At 42.5% G+C, this 12,778-nt stretch overlaps 1 protein-coding gene across 1 annotated transcript in view; it reads left to right on the forward strand.

Annotated features, from left to right (window-relative positions):
* The window catches only part of rnf17 (ring finger protein 17), a 37,241-nt gene extending 24,724 nt beyond the window's left edge, over positions 1 to 12,517 (forward strand). Inside the window, exons 9-11 of the mRNA XM_041259963.1 lie at positions 6,014 to 6,149; positions 12,134 to 12,323; positions 12,506 to 12,517. Of these exons, the coding sequence (XP_041115897.1) occupies positions 6,014 to 6,149; positions 12,134 to 12,323; positions 12,506 to 12,517 (338 nt within the window). The remainder of the gene's footprint in view (positions 1 to 6,013; positions 6,150 to 12,133; positions 12,324 to 12,505) is intronic.
* The last annotated feature ends 261 nt before the right edge of the window (positions 12,518 to 12,778 follow it).

A 12,778-nucleotide genomic window follows, 5' to 3' on the forward strand; every position in this document is an offset into this window, starting at 1 on the left:
TTTATATATAAACATTATTGAATATTGTTTGGATCACACTTAACTTTGTTACCACTGTCATTGACAAAGACAAAGTAACAAGCAAAGGGGGGGGGGGGGGGGGGTTAAAAACAAAACGAGTGAACTGTAACAATTTAATATGCCATTTTATTAAAATTATAAGTAGAATGGAAATACAAAGCAAAGCACTAGAAGGGAAAGTGACTGAAAACTTAAATGAAAAACTCCCTCCTCTCCTTTGGTCAGACCCTGATAACTGTAGCCTGTGTACAGTGATAACATAAGTTACTGCATATGTTTTCAAGGATAATTGGGCTGCAGATTGATTCATAGAGTATGTTAAAGACAAGGTTGAGTGATCAGGGGCGATTTATTACAGAACCAAAAGGCAAACAACAACCGCTTTTCAAATTCTTAAAAATCTTAGCCGTCTATTACTGCTTTAAATTCTTTGCTATTTATGACAATTGAATCAAAGTAAAACAAGCTAGCACAATTTAAAAATTGCACGTGTATACTTTGTGCAAGAATACACTTGTGAGCGTTTCTACAGAGTCGCACAGAAATTTAAAAAAATTAAGTAAATCACGCATGTGTGGTTCCTTATCAGGTATCATTACCATAACCATTACCTCATGGGTATTTGTCCTTAAAGACCCCGTAACCTGAATAGATATAACAGATTGCCAGTCGGAGCCTGTGACGCAGTAATGCTTGCCACCCCGAGGACATAAATAGACTGCACGCACAGATCTCAGTATCATTTTTTCTTTCATCTGACCTGAGACGAAAGACTATGAACATATAAGTGTTGAATATACTTTTATCTGCTTATTCACTTTTGTAATTACACTGTTAACCTTTATCTGTCCGTTTTATTCAGTGCTTGTCAGGCATGTCGGGTCCAATTTATTTTCACATGTGCTGTTTATTTTACACACACTGTTTAAAATAATTAGTTGCTGGGCTCAGCTCTGCTTCGGGTCTGACTGCTCGCAGCCCCTCCCGCAGTGTTTCGTTGCTGCCCTGGTCTCTGTGTGCAGTGCCATTGCAAAGGCTGTCACGGCTCTGACAGCAGGTTTTCCCCAGTCTTAGGGCTGTGTTGGTTTGTCTAAAGCTATGCATGTGGGCACCCCTATATATTACTTCTTCAGTAACTGGGACACAGACCTGCTCCATTGCTGACCAGGTATACGTACAGAACAGTGTATGAGGTCACTGCCCAGGGGTACCACTGAACCGGACCGTACCGAAGGTATCTGACCAAGTGGTGAACCACCACCAAACGGTGCCGTACAGAGTGTACCACCCCTGAGTATAACACTCACCGAACCCTGCCTTGCAAGACACTGTACAGCACAGTACTAGTGGCACATACAAAGCCAGCCTGCCTGTCTAGTACCAAGCAGGCCTTGTTGACAGTCCAGTTACTGTCTTTAGCAGCCTGAGGCAGCAACTGTACATTCTTACGGTTCATTGCTTGCTGTTTGCATAATGACTGGGTTTTGTCATTAAAATATATGCAAGGCCAGCCTGCCTGTGGACAAGCAGATGCTCTGCCTAAGGCAACGGCATAAGGAGGCACTGGTAAACGACGTTTTGTGCAAGTTTTGTGTGCGTTCTCCAAGCATACACTGGAGAAACGATTCTCCTGCAGCTCTACAGAGCGCTGTGCATCCCTCACCTGTACAGAGAGCTGGCTGCGTCCTTACCCTATGGCTCTGTGCCAAGGGAAGAGACATACATCCGGGAATATCAAAGCTCTGGGCAGCAGTTTCCCACAGGCACGTGTGTCTGATTGGGGCAACGTCTGCTCCGTTCCCCTTGTTGACAGTCCTGTTATTGTCTTTAGCAGCTGAGGCAGCAACGGTAGATTCTTAATGTACATTGCTTGCTATTGAATATGCCTGGGTTTTTATCCCTGTGCCAGCAGCTTCAGGGACCAGCACAGGCAGCTGCGCCTGTGACCAGACCACCTCCCGGCATAGAGGCAAGCATCTTGGACCAAACCACAAGGTGAGCAGCGGCTCTAGGGGTTTGCTGCCACATGTCCAGGGCCCCTTCTCAGGGAGCCATCTGGAGCTCATCACCATGGACGCCTGCAAGCTGTTGCTTTGGGTGTACGATCACCTCCTCTCCCTGTGAGCAGCCCGGGGTGATAAGCTAGGCAGCAGATCTCTCAAGGGGAGTTCCCAGTGCCTTATTTGGCAACGGTTCAGGAGAGCAGAGACCTCTTGCCTCCCAGGAATCGACCCATTGTCCCCGCTGGTTCTCCATAACAGAAGCCGGGGACCTGCTGGCAATTTAGATGCCTTGGCACACCAGTGGCCGAGGCAGCTGCTGTTTGTCTTGCCACCGCTCGCCATGCTCCCACTGTGTCTGGAGAAAATCAGACAGGACCGGGCCAGAGTGCCATCAGTAGCTCCTTACAGGCCCAGGAGACTGCCATGGATCCTGCCCGAATGTCACAACCTGCTCAGTCAGGCGCGGGGGGCATTCTGGCATCCCAACCCATCAAGCCTACAGCTCTGGGTCTGGCCCCTGAATCGAGCATTTGAGCCGTTTGGCGCTTTCCGATAGGGTTATTGACACTCTGCAGAATGCCAGAGTCCACTGTGTTCCCTGTATTGGTACAAGTGGGGCGTTTTCAGATGTAATGCTTGCCTAAGGGCTTTGACTCCACGACCTGTCCCATAGCAGTTTATAGTGCAATTTTTACTGAACCTATTCGATGAGGGAAAATCCCCCACAGCATTAAAGGTTTAATTAATTAAATTATCCCTCATTGGAGGCTTAACGTGGTGCTTGAAGCACTTATGAAGCCTCACTTTGAGCCCTTGCATTCAGTTGAGCTGAAATATTTATATTTTGAAAGCGGCTTTCTTACTTGCAATCACATCCGCTAAGTGTGTGAGTGAGATGCAAGCATTTTCAATTGCGAAAGCCTGCATAATTTTTGCAGAAGCCAGGACAAAGGTTGTGCTTCGTACGAATCCTGCTTTTTGGCCAAAACAATCACGGCATTCCACATTAACCAGACTCTGGAATCTGAGGATTTTAGTCAGTCTCCTTTCCAGTCTGACACTTTGTCCAGTGTGGGCATTAGCGTATGATGTGGGCCGAACACAAAGTTGGAGGCAGTCTGAACAATTTTTAGTTTATGGGGCTGTCCAAATGGATCACAGACAGTCAAGACTGCCTATGAGCAAGCCAACTTGCCCCCCCTCCAGAAAAGCTCACTGCCCACTCCACCAGGGGCATGGCAACTTCGGGGGCTTTGTTCCAGGGTGCATCTGTCAAAGTAATTTGGAATGCAGCAGTGTGGGCCACACTCCATATCTTTACACGGTTCTATTGGCTGGAGGTCGTAGATCCAATCTCCCTCAATTTTTTAGCCCTAGCTATTAATACTGGAGCTCCTCGTGGTAACACGCAAGGTGGCCTTGGCTGAGCCTTGTGACACTCCACTTGTCTGCAATAATTGCCGTGCGACAGCTTTGGTAGGTCTAACCATCATGTAATGGTTATATTTCATGCTTGATAGGGAATGTTAGGTTATTATCATAACCCTTAACCATTAACCTTCAAGGTCGCTGGGTCTATGATTGCAGCAGTCTTGAAGGAAAAATGATATTGAGATCTGTGTGTGCCCTCGGGGTGGGCATGATTGCATCACAAGCTCTGACGAGCAGACTTTGTTATATCTGTTCAGGTTCACGGTCTTCAGGGATAAATATCCATGAGGTAATGGTTAGATTTCTAGTTCAGGGAGCCAGAGTTATGCTTGTGCAAGTGTCTCTGATTTTCAGAACATGGAACACGTTGTCTGTAGACCTCTTGCAGTTTCAAATTTGAACTTGTTCTTGTTTATATTCTTATTGTTGTTTTGTGTTCTTTATGGCTCTTTCAAAAGCAAAAAAGTTAAAGCTGGATTGGACCCCTTCTGGCTCAAGTTCTAGCCAAAACTTTCAAAACAACTGGACTCATGAATACGGCATGATTTGAAAAATAAGTTGTGGTAGGAAATGGTGTTGTGGTCACTCAGACCAGAAGAAATCACACACAGGTCAGGTAGCAGCAGTTCCAAGAAAAAGAGTTGGCGTGCGCCGTTTTTATTTTAAATACAAAAATAAATAAAATGTTTAAACAAAAATAAACACTTGCTCACAGAGCACAGAAAATAAATAATTAAACGTAATAAATCACACATGAATGTGAATTATTTATTTATTTATTATTACTGGTCAACACTATTAAAAACAAAAGTCGTTTTTTCAGAAATATGAAACCAGTGTGTGGTGCTCCCCATCACTTTGACTAAAATTAAGGTGAAATAAAGATTGATGAAAATTGTGATCATCAATTTCAAATTGTTATTTCTTACCATATGACATCTTTCATTTTATTGTCTTTATAACCACTGGCATCATAAAAACATTATATTTTTTTACTTTAATAATTAAATTCTGATTGATGTCCATTTCTCTGATTTTTGTGGTAATTTCTGCATGAACGAGACAGTGACAGTCTGACAGCCTCTCCTTCGACTGTTCGAGTAATGACGTGTTGTGGGCACAAACGTGTGAATCCATTGCACGGCTGTGAGACTCTCAAAATTGCGAAACCACGAGTTTCATGGGTAAACCTTGACTTGACATCCGTGTATGCATTTGGAGAAATTTGAGTGGCTGGAGCTCGATTACCTTGAAATGCAACTGATTGAGTTTCAGGAAAACCCAACTTGTACCGAAGCATGAGTAGTCTGGAATCATGAACGTGAAAATTTGTAGAGAGAGAAGGCAGATCTTTCAGAATCTGGTCAATCTTCACTGAAAAAAATTCCAAAGCAGTTGATTCTGCATTGCTGGAATGCCTTGTTTGCATCATTCAGTCAATTGAAGCTGCTGGCTGCAGCTCTCCTTTTTTGTGTGGTTCAAAATATTTCTGTTGGATAGGTTAGATATATTATCGTACGTCACTTGATTTGATAGGTTTGCATCGATCCTGAATTACTAAAAGTACTCTGTCGAAACTGTCGGGTTTCATTTGTTGTTGTTTTGTTGTCTAGCAGAAAAACTACTAGAACGTGTATTTTAAGAAGTGAAAGCATGTTTAGCAATCCTGCCATCTGTAAATAAATCCTGATATTCCGTTCATGCGTCAAAACATGACACATTTTTTCCATATTAATTCCTTCCTATGTCCTCACCTTCTCCAGTGTGCAATGCCTCTTAATGTCAACAGCCACCATATTTGTCACCAGTTACAACAAACGCTGGAAAGTGGAGAATATGCTACATTCAAAACATATATGGACAATTTGAAAAAAGAGGGTCACACCAATAGCAGAAGAAATTAAATGTTTTTGAAAGATGAAAAGCATTGTCATAAACCTTACTAAGCTGTATTTGTGTTCAGTGGGAGAAACGAGAGAAATCACTAGATACCTGAAAAAGAACTGGACAAACGCCTTCTGAATGTCATCTCGTCGGTAAAAATAAAGGAAATGGAGGAGACTTTCTGAAGCATTCTTAGCAGCATTGAGCGTTACCTGCACAGTCATAACTGAATGCAGCATTTTCCAGAGCAGCCTGTAGCAGTTTACACAAACAAAAGAAACAATCTCAGCCAAACAAAAACAGCTTAAGAAAGAAGGTAAAGACAACCAGGTTTAAGAAACATAGAACATATAAAATAATAAGGGTCAGAATTTATTGCCACTCAAGCAACATGCACTGGCTCAGAAAATAATGGGACACCCTACTGGTTTATGATGCTTTTTATCCTACTTGGAATGCCTGCTTACTGAATATTTTGGTACCCATAATAGATAAGAATCATTTCTAATGGCAGGCTTTTCAGGAACATGTTTTTGGAGCTAAAATGAAGAATGAATATCCCAGCTGATTATTTCTCAAAATTGAACTGCCAAGTATTTCAAGTAGACACAGAAAGATTCTGATACACACTAACTGTTTTCACTATTGCTGACTGAGCACTTAATCTTTTACAGGAGCACCTTGTCTCGCCAAGTACAGTGATGGACAGTATTACAGAGCAAAGCTGGCTGGATTTGAAAATCTTAACCCAGTTAAGCTCCTTATAATACATGTTGACTTTGGTTCTATGGATACTTTGACCACTGACAGGTACATTTAAATATTTCTCTTTCTTTGCATATCTGACTATTAGTTGTGCTGTTAACCCTAAATGTACATCTGTCTGTGTGTTATCAGCAATTCTCCCCAACAGTAAATAGAATTAACTGTCAAGTCATGTTAAGACAGTAAAGTATAATTACACAAGAAAGAATTACAAAAGATGTAAAAGAATGAAGTTTTCCTTTTGTCAAATCGACATTTTATTGCGAGAGGCAAGTGTAATTAGGAGGAATGTTTAAAAGCGAAAAGAATTCTGATGCAAAAATAAGTCCATCTGTAAAACCTAGTTTTGTTCAGACGAATTGATGCATGTCTTAGTTAACATACTGTATCGGAAAGTTGGTTGTATTTTAAATGTCTATCTTGTGGATTAAAGCAGTTTCTACACTGTTAAATACAATTTTAAATCCATAGCAAGTGAACCATATATGAATAACTTTAGTTTTTTCACAAATACGAAATAGCCCAAAATAAAACTAAATGCAACACATATAACTAAAAATCATCAGAAAGCAAATAGTGACATTTTTAAATTGGGAGGTTTATGCAAAAAAATACTTTTTAATAAATACTTGCAAATGTAGTTGTCAAGGCTCAGCCATTACCATAGATACGGTCTGAAGGGAAAAGGAAGCTCTGACTAGCACTTGCGTAATTTGTAGCGAGTCGTTTGGGAATTCAAACTATGAAGGAAGAAAAGAGACGTTTGTTTCTAAAATGCCTTAATCAAGCAAACCAGTTAAACAGCACTGCAAATAATTTGAGCATGAGGCTGGCAGTGACAAAATAATGATGTACAGATTTTGCAGCTGTCGGCTGGAACAGGAGTCGAAAGAGACCGTCATTAAGCATTAGCTGTTTATTCCTTTTGGGGGAAAATATGGCTTGTCTGGTTATATTTTGTATTAGTATGCTAATTCTTTATTTCAAGTTGTGCAAACTTTGTTCTGGAGCAAATGCAGTTTTGGTTTTGAATGATTTTGAATGAATGAATCTGCTTTGCTTAGTGTTTAAATACTGAGAACCTGGAACCCTGTGTCAGTACAATGGGATTGAAATACTGTGCGTGTGTGTGTGTGTGTGTTTTTAATGTTTTTTTTTTTTTTGTTTTTTTTGTTTTGTTTTAAATGTGTGGATTGCTGTATGTTCAATTAACAGCCCCACAATAGTAGGGCTTGTGTGTGTGTGTGTGTGTGTGTGTGTGTGTAACCCTGGTTCCCTGAAAGAGAATGACAACCATTATCGAATGGGAAGAGCCCTCTCTGACCGCCAATCACTGAGCATATATATAAAAAGCTGGGGCCTCAAATGGAGGACCCATAAGGACCGGCAGTACCAGTTCTAGATCCCATTTGGGACCATACTTTTCATAGGCGGACGAAGCCTCTGAGCCCCTTTAAGAAATTGCACTGCCAGGAAATGTGCCCCAGGGAATAGAGAGGCAATTTTGTCGTGGCATACTGATATTGCTGCCAGGTATACCTTCAAAGTAGAAGCTGATTTTGATGCATCAAACAGGTGTTGTAAGAAGGTTAATATCATCTCAGTAGGGCAGGTTACAGGATCTTGACCTTATGCAAGGCACCAGTCTTGGAAAACTTTCCATTTATGAGTACTGGACTCTAATGCTCGGCACCCTAGCAGACTTTAGTGTTTCTACTACCGCATCTGGCAAACCACGTATTTAATAGCCCCTCCGCTTGGCTCAGGAGGTCCTTGCGCAGCTGACACAGCTGATCTGACAACATGTCGGAGAGGAGAGCAAACCAGGCGCATCTCGGCCATCTGGGTGCAACCAGCATAACCTGTGCTCTCTCCACCCTGATCCGCTCTAGTGTCAGGGGTAATAAAGGTAGCGGAGGGAATGCATACAAGAGCCCCTGTGGCCAGGGGTGAGCTAGTCTACTCCCAGGGGGCACCCGTCTCTCTCCATGGAGAACCATAGGGGGCAATGAGTGGACTCTGCTGTGGCAAAGAGGTCGACTTGAGTGGTACGAAACCTCTCCCAAATGTGTTTCGCAACTTGAGGATGCAGTCTCTGTTCCGAGCTGTCTGGAGCTCTTCTGGACAAGAGGTCTGCTGCCTTGTTGTCCACATGGGGGAGGTGAACTGCCCTGATGGAACGCAAGTTTCTGTGCATCCAAAACAGGACTCTGTGCGCTGCATGTTGAAGGCCCAGCAAGCGCAGGCCGCCTTGGTTGTTTATGTAGGCTACCGTGGTGGTATTGCTCTTCTGTTTTAAAATGTGCGGGGCGCCAGCGAGAGGCCAAATGGCAGCACGCAGAAGTTGTACGCGTTGCCTTCAAAGCCGAAGCGCAGGTACTTTCTGTGCACGGGATGGATCAGGACATGGAAGTAGGCGTCTTGCAGGTCGATCAATGTGAACCAGTCATCTGGCTGGACAGACTGGAGGATTCGCTGTGCTGTCAACATGTTGAACTTCCTTTGTTTGAGGAACAAGTTGAGGACCCTGAAGTCCAGAATAGGTCTGAAACCTTCGTCCCTTTTGGGCACCAGGAAGTACCTGGAGTAAAGCCGCTGAGGGCCTCGCTTGGACTTACCAAGCCTACAGCGTTCTTCTGTTTAAGGAGTATCGCTCTCGCTGGTTCGACGGTGGTGAGGAAGGGTTGCGGAATTGTAGAGCGTATCCATGTTTCATTGTCGATTAGCACCCAGGAGTCCTGGGTGCAGCCTTGCCATGGGTCGTTGCCGTTGGCGAGTCCAGTTGTGAGGGGGTTGGTAGCAGCCGGGGCCCCTCAGGGCCAGTCTCCCTAGGGCTTGGGAGGGGGCGGATATTTCTTTAGGCCCCGGCCTCGGTCTCCAACCAGAGAACCGGTTTTCCCTGGCTGGCGGTGGTCCCTTGCCGCAAGTTCTGCCTCTGCCTGCCTGCTTGTCTGCTCAGGGGTGGAGGCCAGTATTCAGGCCATTTTTTCCCTAGCAGGCTGTGAATGCCACTTTGGGCTCTGACGGTAAGCCAGAAGGCGCGAGAATTTGGAGGCGATCTCGGTGGCCTTGTGGGACCTCTCAAGGCTCACATCAGTGGTTACCCCAAATGTCTGCCCCGGTGTAATGGGGGCATCCAGTAACGCCACCCTCTCGGTCTCCACGACTTTTGCTTGCGTTAGCCACAAATGCCAGCGAGCAGCCACCATTGGTCACCAACGACCTCCCTGATGCCTGGCCTAACTCCCCCATTAGTTCAGTCATAACCATGATCTCCCCTATGTCTGCCTCTGTGGATCTTTCCTGCAGCCTCTCTCTGCTAACTGGGTCTGGTAGAGCACCAGTATAGCCATGGCATTTGCTGCTCTGACAGCTTTGCCGATGTGTACGCTTTCCTTAGCATGGCATCCGTTGTTCTGCAAGGCTTAGACGGACAGGTTGGGTCTTTATAGGTCTAGGTAGTGGGGATGAGGAAGTTGGGGCTGCCCGGTGATAAAGGGCAGTCTGCCCTGCAATTTTAGTAGGGTCTCTAGCATGGTCTGCTGAGCCCTTACAGTGTCTGCTAGTTCCACAAAGCACCGCTCAGCCGAGCTTGGGCGACTTCGAGGCGACACCAACGGGGATCGTCTGCGCCTGCGTGGGGAAGGGGAGCGGTGCCTGCGCGGCGACTGCCTGTCCCCTGGTGAGCGCCCCCTAGCCAGCTCTAGTCAGTAAACTGATGTGAGAATTAGGTAGTGACACTCTCAAAAAATGCTCGAAAGCGTGATTCTACTGTGGAAAAATCTAATTTGACTGTTAAAAAACCGACAAACCAGCCAAATTCGGGAAAAGAATGCACAAAGCAATCTGTGACCTGTCTTAGTGAAGTGAGAGAGAAAATGGCGATATGCTACTGTGAGGACGTCCCTCTTCAGCAGGAGATGGGAGGGACTTCCCCTTCACAGCAGGGCCTTGATAGGGCAGCTTTTTTATATCTGCTCAGTGATTGGTGGTCAGAGAGGGCTCTTCCTGTTCGGTAATGGTTGTCATTCCATTGAAAGGGAAATATACACACACATACACACAATGTCTATAGAAAGTCTACACCCTATTGAACTTCTTTCACATGTTATGTCAGTGTACTTCTTAATAATCATCTTGACCGTGCTCCAAGGGATATTCAAGGCCTTTTGATATTTTTTTTTTATACCCATCCCCTGATCTGTGCCTTTCAATAACTTTGCCCCAGAGTTCTTTTGAAAGCGCCTTGGTGCTCATGGTTGAGTCTTTGCTTTGAAATGCACTACCCAGCAGAGGGAACCTACAGGAACTGCTGAATTTATCCTGAGGTCATGTGAATCGCTACAATTTAACACAGGTGGAGGCCATTTAACATGTGATTTTGAAGGCGACTTGGTTACACCTGAGCCAATTTATGATTGCTATTTCAGTTTTTATTTTTAATTTAATATTCTGAACATTTTTATAATATTTTTTTTTTATTTGGAAGTTGTGGGGTAGGCTGTGTAGATAAATGGAAAATATATATGGAAAAAAACATGTGTGTGTGTGTGTGTGTGTGTGTGTGTGTGTGTGTGTATATAGATATATATATATATATATATATATATATATATAATATATATATATATATATATATATATATATATCAATTCCAGGCTATAATGCAAGATAAGGTGAAAACTGAAAAGGGGGTGTAGACTTTCTATAGGCACTGTGTGTGTATATGTATATACATGTAATTGATTAAAGTAGGGGCTGTCCGTTACTGTTAATGCCGCTAATGAGAAATTATAATTATTTTTCTGTGGTCTGTTTGTAAAAAAAAAAAAAAAAAAAAAAAAAAAAAAAAATGTATATGTATGTAGTTAAAACATGATGTATACTATAATATTATTGGTAAGCATATACAGACGTGCTCAAATTTGTTGGTACCCCTCCACTAAAAAACGAAGAGTGCACAATTTTCTCTGAAATAACTTAAAACTGACAAAAGTAATTGGCATCCACCATTGTTTATTCCATATTTAATAGAAATCAGACTTTGCTTTTGATTTTTTATTTAACATAATATTGTAAATAATTAAACAAATGAAAATGGCATGGACGAAAATGATGTGACCGCTAACCTAATATTTTGTTGCACAACCTTTAGAGGCAATCGTTGCAATTGAACGTTTTCAGTAGCTCTCAATGAGACTTCTGCACCTGTTAACAGGTAGTTTGGTCCCAGAAGGATTGTAGCTTGTCAATATGCATTTTAGCAAATTCCAGTCTGCCTTTTATGTTTTTCTTTCAAAAGTGGAGTCCTCCTGGGTCTCCTTCCATGGAGCCCACTTTCGCTCAAAAAGCGACGGATGGTGCGATCAGAAACTGACATACCTTCACCTTGGAGTTTTGCTTGTATCTCTTTGGCAGTTATCCTTGGTACTTTTTCTACCATTCGCACTATCCTTCTGTTCAATCTGGGGTCGCTTTTCCTCTTGCGGCCGCGCCCAGGGAGGTTGCCTACGGTTCCATGGAACTTAAACACAGTGACTAATTTTCTCCATTTAAATAGGCTGAATGACTGATTACAAGATTGGAGACATGTGTGATACTAATTAAAGAAACGAATTAGTTTGAAATATCACTATACTCCAGTTATTTGTTATCTTTTCTAAGGGGTACCAACAAATGTGTCCAGGTCATTTTAGAATATCTTTGTAGAATAAGCAATAATTAATCTCTTTTCACAGCTGCTTTGCTTTATTCTATGACATACCAAGCATGCAAGTATACATGATAAAATAGCTTTTAATTCCATCACTTTTCAGGAGGAATGAAGCATTATTTCAATGAGCTGTAAGAGTACCAACAAATTTGAGCACGTCTGTATTTGAGTTGTTTTAGTAATATGTCTAATAAAACAAAATTTTAAAAGTACAACTAAAAATTAGAAAGTGAATTTCACAGGGCTCTTTGAAAAACTAAAGTTATTCTGAGTTCCCTATCCACACATGCCATGTATAATTGTGTTTGTATTTCAGACTTCGTCAGATCCCAGCTGAGCTGCTGAACTTTCCTTGCCAGGCAATCAAGGTGAATCTGGCAGGGTTTCGACCTCCTGCTATAGATGATGAAACCGAGAGAGTTCCATACAAACCTGAGTGGAGTCTGGAAGCACTGTGGACCATGCTAAGCCTATTGCAGGGGAAAAAGCTGCTTGCTTTTAGAGTGGTAAGCTTTATATAATAATCAGTTATCTTGTTAAAAATGTTTTGGTTTAAGTGTTATGGCATGCTATAGTCATAATACATGTATATGTTAATTCAAATCTTACATGGTAGATCTCTTACGCAGATCTGATTACGTTCACTACTGTTTGGTGCTTATATCTGTCATTGTTTGTTTTGCTGTAGTATTGCATGTAAACTCATTTATTTATCTTTGTGGTCTTTTGTTATGGTCCATCAACATACTTTTCACCACAGGTTTATATTTTCGTTTTTTAATCCAGAACGTTATGTTTGTGGCTGTAAAGAAAATGCCTCTGATCATATGCCAAGGTCACAAATTGAAGTATATAACTTGTTTACTGTCGCATATTATGATGCACGTAATTTTTAACAGGAATCGTAGGTGTGTAACATTTACAAAAAGATTTTTCACTTGGAAAGCAGTGTCATGTTCTG

Source organism: Polyodon spathula, chromosome 9 (genome assembly GCF_017654505.1).
Source record: "Polyodon spathula isolate WHYD16114869_AA chromosome 9, ASM1765450v1, whole genome shotgun sequence".
NCBI lineage: Eukaryota > Metazoa > Chordata > Actinopteri > Acipenseriformes > Polyodontidae > Polyodon > Polyodon spathula.